The sequence below is a fragment of the Electrona antarctica genome, assembly GCF_951216825.1.
Source record: "Electrona antarctica genome assembly, chromosome: 9".
Classification (NCBI taxonomy): Eukaryota; Metazoa; Chordata; class Actinopteri; order Myctophiformes; family Myctophidae; genus Electrona; species Electrona antarctica.
The window spans coordinates 51,932,531-51,958,196 of record NC_136790.1 but is presented as its reverse complement, the minus strand read 5'-3'; the positions used below and the strand labels follow the sequence as shown (position 1 = coordinate 51,958,196).

The following is a 25,666-nucleotide window of genomic DNA, read 5'->3' as shown; positions in this document are numbered from 1 at the left end:
CTCATTTGTTTCGTTCCCGGGGAAGAAGAGACATTTCTTTTCACAAATGTGTACAGAAAGTGTTACAATGATGTTTGTATGTGGCCACGCCCACCAGTTCATTAAGTATTAAGCCTCGCCCACAGAGCTGTTGTATGATAATGGTGGAGGGGTTAGGGTTATGAATGTCACTACAGTGGTGTATTTCTATTGGGCCTTTTGACTACAAAGGCTTTCAGCTTTCAGGAAGATACCAAAAATATTTGAATATTATGTTTTAATATTTTTATTACGTTTTTTGACATATTTGAATATTATAACCACACCTGGGGTAGACCCCCAGGTTAGCAATGATAACTCCATAGACACCTATACAAAACAGAAAAAGTACAAAAATCACGGTACTCAATCTTTAAGGTACCTATTTTTATGGTGTCACATTGTGTCATTGTACACAACGGTCTTAACTTGCACCTTGGATCTAAAGGGCATATTATCAACGGTCTTAACTTGCACCTTGGATCTAAAGGGCACATTATGGAATGTTGAACTCCAAGCTTCACATCATTGTTGTTTTTGGCAGCACATTTAGATTTTATTTTTAGTCATAGGGCTGTATTTTGAGTGTCTTAAGTACCATGTCTTATTACTTAACTTAAGACCTGGAGGCGTGGCCAATGCTGTTTGAGTGGCCAAACAACATCGGCCACACCTCCAGGTCTTAAGTTAAGTCATAAGACCTGGTACTTAATTCAAAATACAGCCCTATAGTCTCTTACTCTCTTCAATGGTTTTCATTTAGTTTCAGTCACATTTTAGTCACCTGGAATGTTTTAGTGTTAGTCTAGTTTTAGTCGACTAAATATCATGAGATTTTAGTCGACTAAATCTACAGTTGATTTAGTCGACTAAGATGTATTTTGGTGGGCCTTGATGCCGTCGTAATGACTGTTTTTACGCTTGCTGAAAATAGCTGATCTACAAGCCCACAACGTGTCGCAGCGCGACGCGTTGTGGGCTTGTAGATCTGCTATTTTCAGCATGCAACCAAGTGTAAAAAGACTTATACTGGATCTCTTGTCCACTAGTCCCCATCTAACATTTTAGTCTAGTTTTGATTTGTTGACAAAATTGTCAGTAGGTTAGTCTTAGTTTTAGTCATCATAGCTTAGTTTTCATTTAGTTTTCATTTAGTTTTCGCCAGTGGAAAAAGGTAGTCGACGAACATCTTCCGTCTCAGTTTCAGTCGACGAAAACAACCCTGCTTCACATGCATTGAAAGCCAAGCATGTGCCATCAATGCGCCGCAACAGGACGCTCCGCCCCTTTGCTCCCATAGGACGGAAGCTGAAGCTTATATAGAACGAAGCGGAGATCCGGGCACACTTAAAGGGGAATTTCTCCCTAACCCTTTTTTTTTTTACAAAAGTAAGTGTGTGAAAAAGGACCCATCAAATGAAAAAGTACACTTAAAGCTACACATACATTGGAAAGGCTACACCATTAAAAACGGATATAAATGCAAAATAAGCTGAAGCTTATTCTGACGTTTATGAAGACATTTATGAAGCACAATGACGTTTACCATGAAGCACAATGATGTTTACCATGAAGCACAATGACGTTTACCATGAAGCACAATGACGTTTATCATATGAAGCACAATGACGTTTATCATATGAAGCACAATGCCGTTTATCATATGAAGCACAATGACGTTTACCATGAAGCACAATGACGTTTATCATGAAGCACAATGACGTTTACCATGAAGCACAATGACGTTTATCATGAAGCACAATGACGTTTATCATGAAGCACAATGACGTTTACCATGAAGCACAATGACGTTTATCATGAAGCACAATGACGTTTATCATGAAGCACAATGACGTTTATCATATGAAGCACAATGACGTTTACCATGAAGCACAATGACGTTTACCATGAAGCACAATGACGTTTATCATGAAGCACAATGACGTTTATCATATGAAGCACAATGACGTTTACCATGAAGCACAATTACGTTTATCATATGAAGCACAATGACGTTTATCATGAAGCACAATGACGTTTACCATGAAGCACAATGACGTTTACCATGAAGCACAATGACGTTTACCATGAAGCACAATGACGTTTATCATATGAAGCACAATGACGTTTATCATGAAGCACAATGACGTTTATCATATGAAGCACAATGACGTTTACCATGAAGCACAATGACGTTTATCATGAAGCACAATGACGTTTACCATGAAGCACAATGACGTTTACCATGAAGCACAATGACGTTTATCATATGAAGCACAATGACGTTTATCATGAAGCACAATGACGTTTATCATGAAGCACAATGACGTTTACCATGAAGCACAATGACGTTTACCATGAAGCACAATGACGTTTATCATATGAAGCACAATGACGTTTACCATGAAGCACAATGACATTTACCATGAAGCACAATGACGTTTACCATGAAGCACAATGACGTTTACCATGAAGCACAATGACGTTTATCATATGAAGCACAATGACGTTTATCATATGAAGCACAATGACGTTTACCATGAAGCACAATGACGTTTACCATGAAGCACAATGACGTTTATCATATGAAGCACAATGACGTTTACCATGAAGCACAATGACGTTTACCATGAAGCACAATGACGTTTATCATATGAAGCACAATGGCGTTTACCATGAAGCACAATGACGTTTACCATGAAGCACAATGACGTTTACCATGAAGCACAATGACGTTTATCATATGAAGCACAATGACGTTTACCATGAAGCACAATGACGTTTACCATGAAGCACAATGACGTTTATCATATGAAGCACAATGACGTTTACCCTGAAGCACAATGACGTTTATCATATGAAGCACAATGACGTTTATCATATGAAGCACAATGACGTTTATCATGAAGCACAATGACGTTTATCATATGAAGCACAATGACGTTTATCATGAAGCACAATGACGTTTATCATGAAGCACAATGACGTTTATCATGAAGCACAATGACGTTTATCATATGAAGCACAATGACGTTTATCATGAAGCACAATGACGTTTATCATATGAAGCACAATGACGTTTATCATGAAGCACAATGACGTTTACCATGAATCACAATGACGTTTACCATGAAGCACGATGACGTTTACCATGAAGCACAATGACGTTTACCATGAAGCACAATGACGTTTACCATGAAGCACAATGACGTTTATCATGAAGCACAATGACGTTTACCATGAAGCACAATGACGTTTATCATGAAGCACAATGACGTTTATCATGAAGCACAATGACGTTTATCATGAAGCACAATGACGTTTATCATGAAGCACAATGACGTTCATCATGAAGCACAATGACGTTTATCATATGAAGCACAATGACGTTTATCATGAAGCACAATGACGTTTATCATATGAAGCACAATGACGTTTACCATGAAGCACAATGACGTTTATCATGAAGCACAATGACGTTTACCATGAAGCACAATGACGTTTATCATGAAGCACAATGACGTTTATCATATGAAGCACAATGACGTTTACCATGAAGCACAATGACGTTTACCATGAAGCACAATGACGTTTATCATATGAAGCACAATGACGTTTACCCTGAAGCACAATGACGTTTATCATATGAAGCACAATGACGTTTATCATATGAAGCACAATGACGTTTATCATGAAGCACAATGACGTTTATCATATGAAGCACAATGACGTTTATCATGAAGCACAATGACGTTTATCATGAAGCACAATGACGTTTATCATGAAGCACAATGACGTTTATCATATGAAGCACAATGACGTTTATCATGAAGCACAATGACGTTTATCATATGAAGCACAATGACGTTTATCATGAAGCACAATGACGTTTACCATGAATCACAATGACGTTTACCATGAAGCACGATGACGTTTACCATGAAGCACAATGACGTTTACCATGAAGCACAATGACGTTTACCATGAAGCACAATGACGTTTATCATGAAGCACAATGACGTTTACCATGAAGCACAATGACGTTTATCATGAAGCACAATGACGTTTATCATGAAGCACAATGACGTTTATCATGAAGCACAATGACGTTTATCATGAAGCACAATGACGTTCATCATGAAGCACAATGACGTTTATCATATGAAGCACAATGACGTTTATCATGAAGCACAATGACGTTTATCATATGAAGCACAATGACGTTTACCATGAAGCACAATGACGTTTATCATGAAGCACAATGACGTTTACCATGAAGCACATAAACATCACCATTATATAATATTATTGAATGACCCTTGAAAGTCAAAATGTAGCAAAGCCAAGTCTGCCTAAGCAAATGAAGTGACCGCTGATTCATCACAATAACAAAGCCAGATCAAACATGCTTTACTGATATGGAGAGGAATGGACCGTATATATAAGAGGCTTCTGGCCTTCAGTTAGCTGCACTGAGGCAACATGGGCAAGCTTCTCATCTGCGTTGGTAAGCTGAGACATTGTTGTTGAGAATGAATTCTCCATTTGTCTTTGCAGAGGAAATTAACTGTGAATGGAATGGAATATATTTGTGTTCAAACAAATTGTTTAACCCATTTCTGGGTGGGAACCCCTTTTGGTGTTAGCATTATGTTATGCTTTAGCTATTGAAAAATAGCAGATCTACAAGCTCATAGCGCGCCACCGAGTGGCGCGCTACGAGCTTGCAGGTCTGCTATTTTTGAAAAATAGAAGAACGACTGACATAGAAACATAGCTTTTTCAGAAAACTGCAGGATGTAGAAGACATTCATAGAATCTGATCTCAGGTCAAAATTGTTTAACATCCTCATTCATATGATGCATGCATGAAGGCTTGCTAAGGAGTCCCGCGTTGGTGTTGGCTAGACCGCACTCTCACATCACATCGCATGATTGCTAATACATATTATTTAGAGGGGTAGCAAGGAGAAAGACTTATGAATGAAACAGGTTGATTATGTTAAAGAATACAACACAATTTTAAACATTATATATGGTCGAGTATGTTAATACAACAGAGCAGTACAGCATAAAATAGTGGTAGTGTTTTCCCTACTTAAACAACCAACTCCTCTCTCTCTCTCTCTCTCTCTCTCTCTCTGCAGGACTGGCTCTCCTGCTGCACGTGCAGCTAGGTAAGACTTTGTCCACTTGGTGTGATCGGCTACCCTCAAACAGAATAACAGAACAACAACAAGAAGACCTATAAGTTATAACTGTGTGTCTCTTATACCTTGCAGGATCCTCCTACATCCTCTCCTGTTATTTCACCAACTGGGGACAGTACCGTCCCGGTGCTGGGAAGTACATGGTCAGCGACATTGACCCGTGTCTCTGTGACCACCTCATCTATGCCTTCGCTGGAATGGACAACAACCAGCTCAAGACCATCGAGTGGAACGACGTCAAGCTCTATGGAGAGGTCCAGGCTCTCAAGAAGCAGTGAGTACACAGACACGCACGCACGCACGCACACGCACACATGGACCACACACACACACACACACACACACACACACACATATGCACGTACGGACCACACACGTACGGACCACACACAAACACGCACGCACGCACGTATGGATCACACACGTACGGACCACACACAAACACGCACGTATGGACCACACACGTACGGACCACACACAAACACACACACACGCACACACACACACAAAGGCGTGAGAATTCAATGCGTATTTTATTTTTCGTTCATCAGGAACAGCAACCTGAAGACCATCCTGGCCATTGGCGGATGGAACTTTGGCACCGCAAAGTGAGTGTTAAACAGGAGGCTCAATAGGTCCAGTGACACGACGAAACCTCAGCAACAGATGAATAAGTACCGTACCGGTAATTATCTGTCCGTCTTCCCTCTTTTTCTCCAGGTTCACACAAATGGTGTCCAGTTCTGCTAACCGTCAGACGTTCATCAGCAGCACGATGGCGTTCCTGCGTCAGTACGGGTTCGATGGTCTGGACATCGACTGGGAGTACCCAACCGGTCCTAGCAAGGAGCTCTTCACCGTCTTTGCTCAGGTCAGGCCGTTGAAGCCGACAATAACTTATTAGCCTGGACAGATATTCCTGCAAGATATTCGTCTGGAATCTCTATGTGTTATTAAGCTGCCTTTCCATTAAGGGGCAAATTAAAGTGCCTCTGGTGATAAACCCATCCCATATTTGCATACTGGGCCCTGATTGGTCCCTCACTACGTCGGAAGAAGTGAAATCCAATCACAACTGAGCGATGCCAGACCAAATTGGCTGAGGAATATCTTTATCGCTGAATGGCTTCCAAAATGTGTGACAACTCGACCTGGCAGAGACCTTTTGTAGTTGAATCTGTGTCCATAGTTAAAAGGTTATAATATTAGTGTACACGTATGGTATGTTAACAATGCTATATTGAATCATTCTCTTAGGAATATGTTATAGACAGTACAGTAACACTTACTGGGACTGTTTCTTGTTTAATAAATGCAGCTCTACTATACTGACTTTCAGATTCAGATGGAACTGTATTTTTCCTGCAGGAGATTGCTTTCGTTCAGTTTAGTACAAGTACAAAGTAAAGAAAGATATGTCAAACGAGAGCATATATGGCTAAATAGATACATTGAATAGAAGTAGTTATTAACAAAAATTAAATAAAGCCATCCTTGAGTATCGTACTGACATCTCTCCACCATCACCTCCCGTCTCTCTCCGCAGGAGGCAGTGGCTGCCTTCGAGGCTGAAGGTAAGCAGTCCAACCGTCCTCGTCTGATGCTCACCGCGGCCGTCTCTGCTGGACAAGGAAACATCGATCCTGGATACCAGGTTCCCCAGCTCGGAGCGTCAGTATAGAGAACACACACACACAAACACACACATTTAGCTTTATTATGCAATTGTGGGTCGTGCGTGAGATGGCCGACTTGGAAGCTTACAAACATACACACGCACGCATGCACAGGGGAACACGCGTTAGAAATAAATCAGCAAAACCCCTGCACTCCTTTCACCATGCAGTACCCTGGACTATTTCCATGTGATGACCTACGACTACCACGGCTCCTTCTCCAACGCGCTGGGAGAGAACAGCCCACTGTACAAGGGCCCAGCTGACACCAAAGTTTGGCAGCAACAATTCAATGTGGTATGTGAAGTGGCTCCTTGTTCATTGTGACACATGCATGAAGATCTGTGCTGTAAAGCATTGGTTCCCAACCTTTTTAAACTGAAGTACCACCTCAGAAAATATTTGGCTCTCCAAGTACCACCATAATAACTGATGTTAAAATACAGGAGCGTATACCTGCCCTTTGTGTTCCATTCCTAAGCCAATAACGCTGCTGCTCTGACAAAACTCTGTCTAATCACTAATCAGCACAACTGATGATATTTCTAATGTGAATAATCCGTTCTCAAATATTCTATTAAAGGCTAAGTGTGCTGTCATGCTCATTTCAGCACGGCTAGATAGCCTATTTCAATATTTCATTCCACTTTTGTATTTTTTTCTCCTTTTTGGGGCATGCCTCTGAGTACCACCAGAAGGGGGCTCAAGTACCAACCAGTGGTACTAGTAGGCTACCAGTGGTTGGGAACCTCTGCTGTAAAGAACAACAGTTGATGCTAGCATGTCTTCGTGTCCATATAGGAGTGGACTATGAACTACTGGAAGAGTCAGGGCGCTCCGGCTGAGAAGCTCCTGGTTGGCTTCGCCACCTACGGCCACACCTTCGTTCTGGCTTCTTCCGACACCGCCGTGGGTGCCGCAGAAAGTGGAGCTGGACCTGCTGGACCCTACACCCGTCAGGCTGGGATTTTGGCCTACTATGAGGTATAGGCCAAAGACAACACCAGTGTAAAGGCTCATACATAGTCTGGATTTTCGGTGGTTAGGTGACCACCGAACTACAACATGACGTCACGAGCCGCAAACCACCGCCACCGCTCCAGCCCTTCTCTCTGTTTTTACTCACCACCGCTCAACGTTATTTCAGCTCCGGTGGTCAGCTCACCACCGGAGCGGTGGTCACCTCACCACCGAAAATCCAGACTATGAATAGGCCTTTAGCCGGTAACATCGGGTCTACATGTGCATAGTCTACTTTACCTTGTGGTCTCACCTTGTGTGCCATCTGATTTAAATAGGAGGAGGGGGCTCCTCTGATCGGGACTGCAGACACAGACCGAGTAGACACAAATTGTACCATCTTATAATGAGCATTAATGAGGACCAATTATATGACGATAGTCGATAGGTCATAATGGGAAATGTAAGTGCATGGTCCTTTAAAGATGGAGAGTCACACATTTTTGTATTTTTCCAGTTTTTCATGTGTCTATGAGGTGACAGTACTTCAATAGACATGCTGGAGTCGTTTTTATGTGCAATGGTGTATTAACTTTGTATTTAGGGTTTCGTCCTGGAGGCTGAACCCTTGACAGTCAAACGGGCCAATGAAATAAACAGTAATATAGTGACATCACACTATCAGCCCCTCCCCTAACCCCTCCCCCTTTATCATACAACCATAGATATATATAAGAAAGCTAGATGGCTCACCCGCGCTATGGCCAATGGAGAGCGACGTTGCTACGTGGCGGCCATCTTACTTCGGGGCAGCATAACATTGCGTCTATGGGGCATGTACTTTTAAATAACCATAACTTTCTCAATTTTCAAACAGTTTGGTTTGTTATAAACGTCAGAGACGTCCGCATACTTATTATGCTTTTATACGACGTTCATATAAAAAACTAAATTAAGCAGATAATCCTGAATCATAGCCACGTTGACAACGTTTGTAATAAACCAACCCGTTTGTAAATCCGTCAAGATTTGAGCGAGTTATGACTGTTTTTGTTTGGCCGCCGGGTGAACTACGCCAGAGACTCCGCCTTGAGCCATCTAGCCTTTATATATATCTATGCATACAACTACAGCTGTGGGTGCGGCTTCAGTTCAGGTGGATCATCACCCATCACCAGGCAAACCAGGCATACTTAATGAACTGGTGGGCGTGTCCACATAAAAGCATGATTTTAACAAATACTGTACACTTATATAACTTATAACATATAATTATACCTAATGATCATGTTTTAGGGTGGAAAACAATCATGGCACTCCATCTTTAAGTAAAAGTTGTACTGTCCGTCATCCGACAACATATTGACAGCTGCCGCACCAAAATTAACTAATTGCTATTTCATTCCTCTTCTTATTTTTGACCAATTGCATTTTTTTATTATAGCTTTTCTTCCACACTGTTTAGGAAGCTCTGAGTATTTCACTGCCTGTCATGCCATATTGTCATGCTACAGGCCAGTGTTGTTTTCGTCGACTAAAACTAAGACTTTTTCCACTGACGAAAACTAAATGGAAACTACATGAAAACTAAGCTATGATGACTAAAACTAAGACTAAATATATACTGACGATTTCGTCAACAAATAAAAACTAGACTAAAATGTTAGGAAGGGACTATAGTGGACAAGAGATCCACTATAAGTAATTTTACACTTGGTTGCATGCTGAAAATAGCAGATCTTAAAAAAACAGCCATTACAACGGCATCAAGGCCCGACTAAACACATTTTGTTCGACTAAATCAACTGTAGATTTAGTCGAGTAAAATCATGACATTTAGTCGACTAAAACTAGACTAACACTAAAACATTCCAGGTGACTAAAATGTGACTAAAACTAAATGAAAACAACACTGCTACAGCCAGGCTGTATTGCCCATGAATAACGTGGCAATAAAGTACCTTTATCTCTGCCTTCATGCAGATCTGCGACTTCCTGAAGCAAGGAGGCACCGAGGCCTGGGATGCCCCCCAGGATGTGCCTTACGCCTACAACAGCAAGACCTGGGTTGGATACGACAACGCCAAGAGCTTCGGGATCAAGGTGCCAAAATTACTATTTGACATACCTGCTGTATTGTCAATGTCAACTGTTTGGATTTGTTTAGCCATTGTCTACTGTTTTGGTGTTTCCTGTGAGACTTTTTGTCTCACTCCCTAAATGGCCGGAGGTCCGGGATAGGGACGTACGTCACTCTGCGTACATACATACTGTACATGCGTCTCTGTGTCTTATCAACAAGCGAAGTTAATTGAAATTACCTGCAATTAGTATTGCAACTTTACCTTTGAGACTAGTGATGACATGAGAGAGTTAAATTAAGGCCCATGGTTTGGCACATTAATTGATTTAGCAGATTATTACTTCAAAGTATAGCTGTCCACATAATATATATATCCCCTACTCGGGGGGTAAATGGCGATACTGCTTGTTTACTACTCGATCCGTCTCCAGGCTGACTGGCTGAAGAAGAGTGGCTTTGGTGGAGCTTTTGTCTGGACTATTTGCATGGATGACTTCAGCGGCCAGTTCTGTGGCCAGGGAAGATACCCACTGATCGGCACCCTCAAGAGTCACCTGGGAACCGGAGCTGGTAACACGCACACACGCACGCACGCATGTCGCACGCAGGCATGTCGCACGCACGCACGCACGCACGCATGCACGCACGAACACACGCACACACACACACACACACACACACAGTCACACACATACAAAACCACATCCATGCTTTTTAACCCTACACAAAGTTTGCGAGTGGTTTTAAGCCACTCGCAAAGCTCCTTTAAAGTTGAACAGATCGACACTTTTATTTGGATACTGATACCATAGACATTGATGTGATTCAGGCTGAAAACGTTAAAACACACAATTCCGTCATTACATAGTAAAGGTCTCCACACACGGACGGGCGCGAATCGGATGCGAATTCGGATTTTTAGCGGCGTTTCTCCATCGGTTTTCCGAAAAACGCGTCCAGTGTGCAACCATCTTAAGTGTGGTAATTTGTGACGATGCTGAAGTTGTACCCAGTGCCGAAGGGAAATATACAAGTTCACTGCGAGTCACTTTTTTGTACGACGCTCCAAGCTTGTACATCTGCTATTTTTTTCTTGTTGAAAAAAATGTGTGTACACAAATCTTTTCTTGTGTGGATCCCTCGTCCCTGCATGGCACAAATCATTTTCAGATGGTGGTCCTTGGCCAAATACATATCATTTTGGGGATCCTTGGCGCGAAAACGTTTGAGAACTTTAACCGATTTAGAAGACATTTGTAGAATAGGTTAATATTTCTACACAGACTCCGTCAGAGTTCCATCTCTATGTCCTCTATCTCTCATGCAGGCTGCAAAGCTAGCCCACAGCCTCTGCCCCCAGTCAACCCCACCAAGCGCCCAGCACCCCAGCCACAGCCACAGCCCAAGCCTAGTGGAGGTGGTGGAAGCAGCAGTGGAGGATCTGGATTCTGTGCTGGCAAGAGTAGCGGATTCTTCCCAGACCCCACCAACAAGAACCACTACTACCAGTGCTCCCAGGGACATACCTACCAGCAGAGCTGCCCTGCTAGCCTTGTGTTCGACACCAGCTGCAACTGTTGTAACTGGGCTTGAAGGAGGTCATGGTTCTATACTTTGTCTTTGTTGTATTTTAGTTGTATTGGAGCTAAACTGGGTGTATGTTAATTCAAGACCATGCTGTCTAGCAATTACTGATTGAAATAAAATAAATTATGGTATTCAAAGCAGCTAGGACTGATATTTTTCTCATTATGCCTTTTGTTCATCCAGTCGTGTCAACTTGAGTATATTATTAAATTCCCAAAAGATCCGAACAGTTGAAGAAGAAGTTTCAGTAGAAACACTGAGTATCACAGATAAGGCTGCCTCCTAGGCCCTGACACGCCATAACGCGGAAGTCTGCAGTCTGCACCCGGACTCTGCAATGACGCAGTATAACTCTATGGCCGCAGAGTGGAGCGACCAACAGCGGCTAATTTTACGAACTAACGGGAGAGCAGAAAGCCATAACACAGTGATTGAACCAACAAAAGAACATCGGAAACGAACGAAAACAACGACAGATAACTGGCCATATTTAGCGTTTCACTTTTAAATATGTACAGCTCTCCATTGTAGGTAAAGGGTGAATGGGCGAAGCGGTGTTCAGACATATGCAGTGCACTGTTTAGTATTTTCAGCCAGAGGTTGGTCTCTGTGTCAAACACACTGAGATGATTGTAGTACTGGGGAATAATATCGCTGAACTCTGTGGAATTAAATGCAAACATCTTCGTTCCGATGATTTATTGGAGCTAAACTGGGTGTATGTTAATTCAAGACCATGCTGTCTAGCAATTACTGATTGAAATACAATAAATTATGGTATTCAAAGCAGCTAGGACTGATATTTTTCTCATTATGCCTTTTGTTCATCCAGTCGTGTCAACTTGAGTATATTATTAAATTCCCAAAAGATCTGAACAGTTGAAGAAGAAGTTGCAGTAGAAACACTGAGTATCACAGATAAGGCTGCCTCCTAGGCCCTGACACGCCATAACGCGGAAGTCTGCAGTCTGCACCCGGACTCTGCAATGACGCAGTATAACTCTATGGCCGCAGAGTGGAGCGACCAACAGCGGCTAATTTTACGAACTAACGGGAGAGCAGGAAAGCCATAACACAGTGATTGAACCAACAAAAGAACATTGGAAACGAACGCAAACAACGAAAACAACGACAGATAACTGGCCATATTTAGCGTTTCACTTTTAAATATGTACAGCTCTCCATTGTAGGTAAAGGGTGAATGGGCGAAGCGGTGTTCAGACATATGCAGTGCACTGTTTAGTATTTTCAGCCAGAGGTTGGTCTCTGTGTCAAACACACTGAGATGATTGTAGTACTGGGGAATAATATCGCTGAACTCTGTGGAATTAAATGCAAACATCTTCGTTCCGATGATGATGGCACAGTCGTGTGATGAAGTATACGCTCCATTTCTTCTTCTTCTTGTGTTAATTAAGGACCACACCATTGTGGTGGTGTCCAACTGAGAGAAGTCATGATTCCGTTCGTAGCGAAGGATAAACATGACCTCCCCCAAGACACATGTTGAGTGGTTCCTCATCTCTGGAACAGTCCCTGACACGGCAGCGGTGGCTCAGGGGTAGAGTGGCTGGATGGTAACCTTGAGGTTGCCAGTTCGAACCCGGGCTCCCCCAGAGTTACTGTCGAAGTGTCCTTGAGCAAGACACTGAACCCCAAATTGCTCCCGATGTGCTAGTTTGTGCCTTACATGGTTTCCGCTGCCATCGGTGTATGAATGTGTGTGTGAATGGGTGAATGTAATGCACAATCTCTGTAAAGCGCCTTGGATAAAGGCGCTATATAAATGCACCATTTACCATTTACCACCTTGGGTTTGAACCATCTGTGGGTGTCCACATCAAATGCATAAAGCACGTTGCAGAACCTGTAACCGGTAAACAGCTGGTCCCTTATATGTAGGTAGGTGTTGCCTCCCCAGATGTAGATGGTATCTTCTATCAGTACAGCTGTGTGGCCAGTCCGCTCGGTGGGGACATCAAGGTGACGTTCATCTCCTTCAGTTTCCACTGGAGGTAACTTCGTCCAGCGTAAAGATACAGCGTTGAAAACATTAACACCAATCTGATCCCTGTTGCCATCACAGGATCCTCCAAAGGAGCACACCTCGTTCTCCACTGCTACTGCAGCAGGCCTGTATCCGTATACAGGCTATGTCTGTGTCGTACTGCTTTATTCCGCTCTCTGTGCCAAAATCCTGTATCCAGGCCTGTTCCTCCACTCAGATGCAGCGTCCAGCAGAACATTTCTCACACGGTCGTTATAGTGTTGTTCAGAAAGGACGGACGGACGGACAAACATGGACTGCTCTTTAGTGTAGCTTTACTTGTGCAGAGAGAGAGCATTACAGAACATGGCAGGGCTTATATAGGGTAAGGCAGAAGCAGGTGTACTCAATGAAAATCAACAAAACACAACTAATTGCAAACCAATCATTTCACTGCTCTAATTAAATGTTCTAACAACATTACATCCCTCCCTTATTTCAGATACAAACAAACTTACAGTTTTAGTTTTTTTCCATAGTCTTACACAGGTTCAGAACTGTTGCATATAACAGAATTAAAAACAAATACAAAATTCAGCAAACCATCTCTTTCTCCGTATGAATAGAGTCCTAATGTGTGAGCTAGGGCTTATTATTGGTTCAGTGGCACAAATGTCCTAACCTGACTCCGCCAGATGGGGCAGCAGAGAGTACACTGGGTTCCCCCCTCCTGCTCCCATCTGGGAACTCTCAGGCAGACTTGATGCCCGGCCACAAAACGGCCTGGCCAATCAGCAGCAGCTATCCCGCCTCTAGCTGCTGCTGATTGGCCAGGCCGTTTTGTAACCTGTGTCAGGTTACAAATGTCCCACGGAGCCTGACGAATCCACACAGACGATGAGTTGGGTTTGGTCAATCAAGAAAGCCGGTGACTGTAGATCTCCTAATCTCCTGCATTAATAGAATAATCGAATATAAAGGTTTCATGTGAAAACGTGACAAACCATGCTGAAATTTAAGGGAGGCACCACGTTGCCCGTTCCAAAAACATTTCAAATGTCAACGAACAACAAAACTACGGTCAAACAAACTTGACACTTCACTCATTGTGGAATATTTAGAAAATGTTCACCAACTGTAATGGTCAGATACACACACATTCATAGAGATAAACTTTCATTTGAAGCCGGTAGCTGCTGCAGTGCTGACTGATGCCTTGCCTGATCGCTGCTGTGCAGGGTGGGTACATGTGTTTGGTCCGATGATTCATTGATCCGATACCCCTAACCCCTAACCTAACCATAACCGCAAGCACGGGAGCAGGCGCTAGTCCGAGGTGCGGACGCATATCGAACCAATGCTCCGTCGGACCATAGTATGCCTCCCGTGCAGGGTTGCCAAATCAGAATGAGAGCTTCCAGCCCAAGCACAAACGGACGCTATAAATGATTTGAAAAAAGAAAATGTATATATAGAGCACCTTTCAAAAAAAAAAGACATGGAAAAGATGGTTTATTTCTATAATCCCATTCAAATAGTTTAACTTTCATAGATTATAGATTCAGTGCACACAACGTAAATTAGTTCAAGTATTTATTTGTTTTTCTTTATACAATTTTGGCTTCCAGCTCATAATACCCACTAGAACAGAATTTCAAAAAAAATTGAATACTGTGAAGAAATCACCATTTACTCCTCAGTTTTTGCAGAGCATGAATGTTTTAATCTGAATCAAATCACATCAAATCAATCAAAATATGGTACTTTCAAAACAGAAATGTCAATCTTCACATATTGGGAATCCCTTTGCCTTCATCACTGCCTCGATACGCTGTGGCATTGAGGCAATCAGCCTGTGGCATTGCCCGGGAGTTTCCTTGATGCTTGCTATCAGCTCTTCTTTGTTTTTGGGTCTGGTGCCCCTCATTTTCCTCTTGACAATACCCCATTCTGCATTTAAAGGGGCATTCCACTCATTTTCAACATTTTACTATGTCATTAATATACCTTAGAACTGTTGTGTGGAAATAATAAAAAGGTCCCCCCCATTCTGTGTTTCCTAGAACTGTAGGTCTGAAAAAAATCATTAACATGGTGAATCACATCTTGATGATGTCATCAAGATGTGTTTCACCATGTTAATGATTTTTTTCATAATTGCAGTTCTAGGAAACACAGAATGGGGGGGACTTTTTTATTATTTCCGCACAACAGCTCTAAGGTATATTAATGACATAGTAAAATGTTGAAAATGAGTGGAATGCCCCTTTAAGTCCAACGTCATCTTGTAGTCCTAGTTACGTCCGGGTCCAAGTGGCACCAGCTCTTGTCCTCATCTTATTGTAAATAGAATATCTAAACGCGTGAATCTTTTTTACAATGACGTTATTTTTCAGAAAGGAAGCCATTGAGAGTTAAAATGGGTCTTAATGCTTCCAACTCGAGTAGAATTATTAGTAATGTTCTGTGCAAGTGTCCATGACAAAGACAATACATGATGTGGAGACAATAAAGACTATTATTATCATTATTATTGAAGGTGGTAACAGTCCATTTGCGCAGTACAATATTTCGGGGGCATATTTAGAATGTGCATGTGCAGGGTTGAGTGTTGAATCTAGTTTCCATTAATGAGGATTTAGTTGACACAATGAAATAGAACGGCGATAATATTCCGCGTGGGGCAACCGGCCTGTCACAGCCAGATTTGGGAGACCAGTAGCTTTGTTGTTGCAAGGAAAGCGGTAAAATGAGACTTTCGTGGTTGTTTTCGTCTCAGATTTAGTCCGACGGAGGGACACAGTATAACTCTATGGGGACACAAAAGTAGGACCCGGAAGTATCTCTGGATAGGAGGGGGCGCTCAAGTCACGGCTAAAATACTGAATAGATTCTCAATGGGGTTTAGGTCCGGCGAGTTGGCTGGCCAGTCAAGCACTGTGATGGCATGGGCATCAAACCAGGTTGTGGTGCTTCTGGCGGTATGGGGTACGGGCACGTACAGGTCTAGTGCTACTTAAACCATAATGACAATTTGAAATGTTTGCCTTTAATGTTACCCCAACTTTCAACCACTGAATTTACCATGAGCCACTAATTATTTCATTTACAATTTGATTTGGATGATAATAAAAAACCTTGAACGATTACTATTGCAATTTCTTTAGGTTCACACCACCCTTTTAGCTTATATTTTGACTTAGTCTGGTAGGAAGGAGGGTGTCCCGTGCACCCGAAAGATATATTTTTCTAAGCTACCTTTTTGAGTGGTGTAAACCACTCCTACAACTGGCTTTTGTGTGCAGAAAAAATGAGCATGGTTGCTATGTTCAAAATCATTTCTGACGTAATTAAATCACACCCGGGTGAACTGGATGACCGTAGCAACCATGCTCATTTTTTCTGCACAAAAAAAGCCAGTTGTGAAATCACATCCGGGTGTGATTTCATTACGTCAGATCAGAGCTGATCAGGTTATATAAGGTAAGGTATTATATAGCCTAGATCTAGGAAAGTGGTCACTCAGTTCACCCGGGTGTGATTTCATTACGTCAGACATTACGTCAGACCACAGCTGATCATGCTATATAAAACCTTACACCACTCAGTTTACACGGGTGTGATTTTTATAATCCTTAAGGTGTCTAGTTAATTAATTTTTGATGTTCCCCGAGCTAATTATTGTCCCATATAATATATGGGACAATTTTGATGTTCCCCGAGCTAATTATTGTCCCATATATTGTCCCACCTTAAGGATTATAAAAAGGTAGGTTCTTTTTTTTAAATCAACATAGCTCCTGAACTATACATCCGACAAAAACCATTCACCCCATTTTATGTTTGTCTTTGCATGGTGAATTGATTGATATGAAGATTTGCCATGGTTCCATGTTTAGTGCATAAAAATCCAAATAAACACAAAGAAAATAAAAATTCGCCTAAACTGTTATAGGTATAGGGTGCCTGGTCCCCCAGGCACCCTATACCAATATATACCTATATCAATATATTGATATATTTTTTCTAACATTTACATTTTTACAATCTTCAAGATGTATAGTAAACACATGTTGATGTTCCCCACTTGAAATATTGGCACATGTATGTTTTTTTGTTTTAATATAATTTTTATCCCACAATTTTGTAACCCATTTTTCACCCCTGTGTCAATTATCTAATGTGATCCTGGGCTCTACACACCCTCCGCCAACCTAGTCCCCATATATAAATGGTAAATGGTGCATTTATATAGCGCCGCTTTACATAGATTGTGCATTACATTCACCCATTCACACACACACATTCATACACCGATTGCAGCGGAAGCCATGCAAGGTACCAACCAGCACATCGGGAGCAATTTGGGGTTCAGTGTCTTATTGCCCAAGGACACTTCGACATGTAGACAGGAGGAGCCGGGATTCGAACCGCTGACCCATGGATCATTGGACGACCTGCTCTACCTCCTGAGCCACAGCCGCCACATATGAGGGACATGGGGAGACATGGGGAGAGCAACGGACTTGAACTCATGCTTCCTTCATGCCTGATTGTCCAAGTTGCTCCTTTACACCTGACAGGGGGGAGTTTCCCTGGTTGGACGTAGCGCGTGGAAGGAACACGTTATTCCAACCAGTTCCTTTCCCCTCCATCAGGTGCCCCGGCTGGCCAGGGGGAGGCGGTATAGAGACCAGTTCCTTTCCCCTCCATCAGGCGCCCCGGCTGGCCAGGGGGAGGTAGTTTAGAGACCAGTTCCTTTCCCCTCCATCAGGCGCCCCGGCTGGCCAGGGGGAGGTAGTTTAGAGACCAGTTCCTTTCCCCTCCATCAGGCGCCCCGGCTGGCCAGGGGGAGGTAGTTTAGAGACCAGTTCCTTTCCCCTCCATCAGGTGCCCCGGCTGGCCAGGGGGAGGCAGTTTAGAGACCAGGATTACTGCATGTTTTTTGTGAGGGTACCTACCCTAGGGGACACGGGGAGAACATGCAAACTCCACACAGAAAGGCCCTTTCGCCAACCCCGCCTCGGGTATTGGCACTGATGACGCGGTGCCAATACCAGTTCAGTGTATAGGCCAATATAGACAGAATATAATTCATGATACATTTTAGCACACATCTGTCTTTTGGACTGTAAAGTATCCTACAGGAGTTTAACTTTTACCTGAGGACTCACATCTCTCTCTTTGGGTCGGTTAGAGTGTACATTTATATACAGTACAGGAGGACTCACATCTCTCTCTTTGGGTGGGTTAGAGTACATTTATATACAGTACAGGAGGACTCACATCTCTCTCTTTGGGTCGGTTAGAGTGTACATTTATATACAGTACAGGACTCACATCTCTCTCTTTGGGTGGGTTAGAGTGTACATTTATATACAGTACAGGAGGACTCACATCTCTCTCTTTGGGTCAGTTAGTGTACATTTATATACAGTACAGGAGGACTCACATCTCTCTCTTTGGGTCAGTTAGTGTACATTTATATACAGTACAGGACTCACATCTCTCTCTTTGGGTCAGTTAGTGTACATTTATATACAGTACAGGAGGACTCACATCTCTCTCTTTGGGTCAGTTAGTGTACATTTATATACAGTACAGGAGGACTCACATCTCTCTCTTTGGGTCAGTTAGTGTACATTTATATACAGTACAGGAGGACTCACATCTCTCTCTTTGGGTCAGTTAGAGTGTACATTTATATACAGTACAGGACTCACATCTCTCTCTTTGGGTCAGTTAGTGTACATTTATATACAGTACAGGACTCACATCTCTCTCTTTGGGTCAGTTAGTGTACATTTATATACAGTACAGGAGGACTCACATCTCTCTCTTTGGGTCAGTTAGTGTACATTTATATACAGTACAGGAGGACTCACATCTCTCTCTTTGGGTCAGTTAGTGTACATTTATATACAGTACAGGAGGACTCACATCTCTCTCTTTGGGTGGGTTAGAGTGTACATTTATATACAGTACAGGAGGACTCACATCTCTCTCTTTGGGTGGGTTAGAGTGTACATTTATATACAGTACAGGAGGACTCACATCTCTCTCTTTGGGTCGGTTAGAGTGTACATTTGACATCCTTTTCATTTCTATGTTTTCCTGCCAATACAGAACAGCGTCTGTGTGGAGGTTTATGATGCATTAAATGAATCATTAGATCATCTAATAAATGTATAGTGTTAGACTATATGTATTTAATTAATCATTGGTTATACAGTTGGAGGCCATCGATATTGTCCTTTTCTTTTTGCTGAGGTTTGCGTGATCTGCGCAAAAGGACAGTTAACCCATTTTGGGCGGGAACCCCTTTTGGTGTTTTAAACATTATGTTATAATTTAGCTATTGAAAAATAGCAGATCTACAAGCTCATAGCGCGCCACCGAGTGGCGCGCTACGAGCTTGTAGGTCTGCTATTTTTTTTAAATCGTGAAAATATTTATTTCAGAAAACTGGAGGATTTAGAAGGATTTTTAAAAATGTTGAGGTCAGGCCTAAATGGGTCAAATAATAAGGGACAATATCGGTGGCACCCAACTGTATCTAGATCTGCTATCTTTGCTCTTCTTAAGTGAAATTGTTTAAGTGTGCCTGTGGTTTTATGAACATTGAACCAATGAAGCGTTTTTCTTCCAAAAAGTTAATTGTTTTCCACCCGACAGTGACGCAGTGATGTAAATAGGGTGCGTTTTGCGTCCCAAAACGGACTTTATAGTTTTGGGCCGCACTTCACCAGCAACCTCTGCGTCCACGGGATGCACTACTGTACTCAGCGTACAGTAATAATAATCCACGTGAAAAAAAAAATTGCGGAAAAAAAAAAGCGGTAAAACAAATAATCTACGGACACGATCATTTTGCATGGCCGCATGCGACCTCATCCTACGTTATAAACGATAAAATCCACGTAGGACTCGTTGTAGAACCACTAAATTGTAACAACAACACAGTCTGACGGGCGCCGCCATCTTGCAAGAGACGAGCGCTGAGCGGAGCGCAGCCTGGAGACCAGAGCCGTTTAGAGAAAGAGAGTGACGACAACATACCGTTCAGTGACTCATGGAGCTCCGTGAATAAAATGTGAACGGGGTTGTCGCATTTCTCTCATCTACACGGCGCTGCCTCCGACAGAAAGACAGGCGAACATTTTTGAGCATGACAAACAGAGTAGACCCGATTGAATGGGAAACACACATTGTGTACTGTAACAAACGCCAACACTGTTGTATGTTGTGCGTTGTGGACCGGTGCCACCACACATTAACATGCCCCCCCCCCACCCCCCCAAAAAAGAAGTGCCAAAGCCAACTGCAGGGCAACAAAAAATATTAGCAACCCTATTTTCTAAATCTAACATCATCATCTGCTAATGATGATGATGTGTGCTGCTGTGCACAGCCTACCTCCTCCATGACTGCTTCTACTTAATCTTGTAGCATTCATTTTTATTTTGTATGTATTGTGTAATGTGTCATGAAAACAACATAAAGATTTATTAACAGTTAAAACTGGCAGAATTATTATAGATTTCATATAGCCAAAATCATATGAAATATGTATGTAGTATGAATGTAGAGCATTTTTTTTATTCTAATTTATTTTGCTAGCTTTAGTTATAATAATAATTTCTTCTTCGTTTTCTACATGAATATAACCACATTATAACCATATAAGATGAAATGGGAGTTAAATGCTGCAATTTGTAAAAATGGCAAAATATGACTCTTAAACGTTGCTGAAGTGGGACTCATCAAATGTCCCTGGGACTCATCTAAATTAAAGACCACCCCTGCATCCCGGGACTCATTACATTGAAAACCTATTTACATCACTGAGTGACGATATAGTACAAACATGCAACAGCATTATAGCCTACTGTACTCACTGTACTTATTAATAACCTCTCCTCCACATGTGGGAGTGTTTGTGCACACACACACGCACGCACGCACGCACGCACGCACGCTTCCTCTCTCCTCATCTGCTCATTGATATATTTTCTCAGTTAACCCTTTTAGGCCTGACGTCGAAAAAAAATGTATTTTATTCTGAAAAACCTCATGTTTCTATATCAGTGGTTCTCAATATTTCATGTCAAGGACCCCAAAAATGATATGCCGCCCGGCCCCCATCTGAAAATAAGTTGTTCCAGGGACACCTCCCCAGAAGCAAAAAAAACTGAAACTCTGAAAGAATATATATACACAAAGATTTCAGGCACATTTTCAAGATTTTTCAAAAATAGCAGACCTACAAGTTCATAGCGCGGCACTCGGTGCCGCGCTATGAGCTTGTAGATCTGCTATTTTTCAATAGCTAAAGTATGATATAATGCTATGAACACCAAGAGGGGTTCCCGCCCAAAATGGCTTAACAATGAATCTGTTTTCAATTCAGCCTCATCTCTCATCTTCAGTCTACACGCAACCATAACCAAGACCACCTGTTAAAACAAATCTACATTTTATTATTTCAACAGTGCATAACACAGCATTGAAGTAAGTGGTACATTATTATATCAACAGGATATCAAGTAAAAAAAATGTTTTATCTATACGTCTTTTTTTTTACCAAAAAAGTGAAATAATGTATCCCACTGACACGTTTTATGATGAAACGATTTGCGTGATGTTCATCAATAGCCATTATACTGTATTTGTTATGACCAGCACACTGTAAAAAATACAACAATATACATGATATACCGGGAAAGAGGTGCTGAACATTTTGTTGAAGCAATAGCAAAATGTGTTCTCTAAAAAACAACAAAAAACAAAACAAAAAAAACATAGCATTACAAAATCAGTCTTGGGCAAGATTCATATTGAAACGGTTAAGTGCACTTCATTTTGCCTTGCAATTTGGCCGACTCACTTTCAAAAGGAGGACAATTTAACCCATTTAGACCTGAGGACGATTCTAAAAAGATGGCTTCTAAATCCCGACAGTTTTCTGAAAAACCCTATGTTTTTATGTCAGTGGTGCTCAACCTTTTTCATGTCAAGGTCCCCAAAAATCTCTATGTATTTGGCCGCCGACCCCCATCTGAAAATATGTTGTTCCAGAGACCCCACCCCCCAGAGGAACATATTTGAGTTAAAAACGTTGGCTCTGAAAGAATATATAATCAAAGATTTGCGCTACATTTTCACGATTTTTCAAAAATAGCACATCTACAAGCAGTGCCGCGCTACGAGCTTGTAGATCTGCTATTTTTCAATAGATAAAGCATAACATAATGCTTTAAAACACCAACAGGGGTTCCCGGCCGCCCAGAATGGGTTAAGTTCTTGGACATCAAAGCACGGCCAATCAGAAAGTCCCATTAGGACAGTTCTCATCATCCTGACCAATCAGAAAGTCCCATTAGGACAGTTCTCATCATCCTGACCAATCAGAAAGTCCCATTAGGACAGTTCTCATCATCCTGACCAATCAGAAAGTCCCATTAGGACAGTTCTCATCATCCTGACCAATCAGAAAGTCCCATTAGGACAGTTCTCATCATCCTGACCAATCAGAAAGTCCCATTAGGACAGTTCTCCTCATCCTGACCAATCAGAAAGTCCCATTAGGACAGTTCTCCTCATCCTGACCAATCAGAAAGTCCCATTAGGACAGTTCTCCTCATCCTGACCAATCAGAAAGTCCCATTAGGACAGTTCTCATCATCCTGACCAATCAGAAAGTCCCATTAGGACAGTTCTCCTCATCCTGACCAATCAGAAAGTCCCATTAGGACAGTTCTCATCATCCTGACCAATCAGAAAGTCCCATTAGGACAGTTCTCATCATCCTGACCAATCAGAAAGTCCCATTAGGACAGTTCTCATCATCCTGACCAATCAGAAAGTCCCATTAGGACAGTTCTCATCATCCTGACCAATCAGAAAGTCCCATTAGGACAGTTCTCATCATCCTGACCAATCAGAAAGTCCCATTAGGACAGTTCTCATCATCCTGACCAATCAGAAAGTCCCATTAGGACAGTTCTCATCATCCTGACCAATCAGAAAGTCCCATTAGGACAGTTCTCATCATCCTGACCAATCAGAAAGTCCCATTAGGACAGTTCTCATCATCCTGACCAATCAGAAAGTCCCATTAGGACAGTTCTCATCATCCTGACCAATCAGAAAGTCCCATGACAGTTCTCCTCATCCTGACCAATCAGAAAGTCCCATTAGGACAGTTCTCCTCATCCTGACCAATCAGAAAGTCCCATTAGGACAGTTCTCATCATCCTGACCAATCAGAAAGTCCCATTAGGACAGTTCTCATCATCCTGACCAATCAGAAAGTCCCATTAGGACAGTTCTCCTCATCCTGACCAATCAGAAAGTCCCATTAGGACAGTTCTCCTCATCCTGACCAATCAGAAAGGAACCTTGGTTAGCCCATTTAGGCCTGACGGCGAAATAGAAAAAAAGTCTTCTAAATCCTGACAGTTTTCTGAAATACCTCATGTTTCTGTATCAGTGGTGCTCAATATTTCATGTCAAGGACCCCAAAAATGATATGTAATTGGCCACCGACCCCCATCTGAAAGTATGTTATTCCAGGAACCCCTCAGAAGCAAAGATTTGAGTTAAAAACGTTCGCTCTGAAAGAATATATATATTCAAAGATTTGTGCCTGCATTTTCACGATTTTTCAAAAATAGCAGACCTACAAGCTCGTAGCACGGCACTCGGTGCCGCGCTACGAGCTTGTAGATCTGCTATTACACTCAGGCTTTGTGCAGGGGGTCCATCGCTTGGTACTGGTCCAGTACAGTATATGGTGCAGGGGGTCCATCGCTTGGTACTGGCCCAGTACAGTATATGGTGCAGGGGGTCCATCGCTTGGTACTGGTCCAGTACAGTATATGGTGCAGGGGGTCCATCGCTTGGTACTGGTCCAGTACAGTATATGGTGCACGGGGTCCATCGCTTGGTACTGGTCCGGTACAGTATATGGTGCAGGGGGTCCATCGCTTGGTACTGGTCCAGTACAGTATATGGTGCAGGGGGTCCATCGCTTGGTACTGGTCCGGTACAGTATATGGTGCAGGGGGTCCAACGCTTGGTACTGGTCCAGTACAGTATATGGTGCAGGGGGTCCATCGCTTGGTACTGGTCCAGTACAGTATATGGTGCAGGGGGTCCATCGCTTGGTACTGGTCCAGTACAGTATATGGTGCACGGGGTCCATCGCTTGGTACTGGTCCAGTACAGTATATGGTGCACGGGGTCCATCGCTTGGTACTGGTCCAGTACAGTATATGGTGCAGGGGGTCCATCGCTTGGTACTGGTCCAGTACAGTATATGGTGCAGGGGGTCCATCGCTTGGTACTGGTCCAGTACAGTATATGGTGCAGGGGGTCCATCGCTTGGTACTGGTCCAGTACAGTATATGGTGCAGGGGGTCCATCGCTTGGTACTGGTCCAGTACAGTATATGGTGCACGGGGTCCATCGCTTGGTACTGGTCCAGTACAGTATATGGTGCAGGGGGTCCATCGCTTGGTACTGGTCCAGTACAGTATATGGTGCAGGGGGTCCATCACTTGGTACTGGTCCGGTACAGTATATGGTGCAGGGGGTCCAACGCTTGGTACTGGTCCAGTACAGTATATGGTGCAGGGGGTCCATCGCTTGGTACTGGTCCAGTACAGTATATGGTGCAGGGGGTCCATCGCTTGGTACTGGTCCAGTACAGTATATGGTGCACGGGGTCCATCGCTTGGTACTGGTCCAGTACAGTATATGGTGCACGGGGTCCATCGCTTGGTACTGGTCCAGTACAGTATATGGTGCAGGGGGTCCATCGCTTGGTACTGGTCCAGTACAGTATATGGTGCAGGGGGTCCATCGCTTGGTACTGGTCCAGTACAGTATATGGTGCAGGGGGTCCATCGCTTGGTACTGGTCCAGTACAGTATATGGTGCAGGGGGTCCATCGCTTGGTACTGGTCCAGTACAGTATATGGTGCAGGGGGTTCATCGCTTGGTACTGGTCCAGTACAGTATATGGTGCAGGGGGTCCATCGCTTGGTACTGGTCCAGTACAGTATATGGTGCAGGGGGTCCATCGCTTGGTACTGGTCCAGTACAGTATATGGTGCACGGGGTCCATCGCTTGGTACTGGTC

General features: G+C 42.8%; 1 protein-coding gene across 1 annotated transcript; it reads left to right on the top strand.

The window, feature by feature from the left end:
- Window positions 1-4,500: 4,500 nt before the first annotated feature.
- LOC306930043 (acidic mammalian chitinase-like) lies at window positions 4,501-11,540 on the top strand (the record flags this gene model as incomplete). The annotated part of the gene is made up of 11 exons (XM_079510784.1): window positions 4,501-4,525; window positions 5,166-5,195; window positions 5,301-5,502; window positions 5,780-5,836; window positions 5,949-6,099; window positions 6,775-6,899; window positions 7,075-7,201; window positions 7,706-7,888; window positions 9,848-9,967; window positions 10,379-10,517; window positions 11,275-11,540. The coding sequence occupies 11 exons, from the start codon at window positions 4,501-4,503 to the stop codon at window positions 11,538-11,540; spliced, it is 1,425 nt and encodes a 474-aa protein (XP_079366910.1).
- Window positions 11,541-25,666: the final 14,126 nt, after the last annotated feature.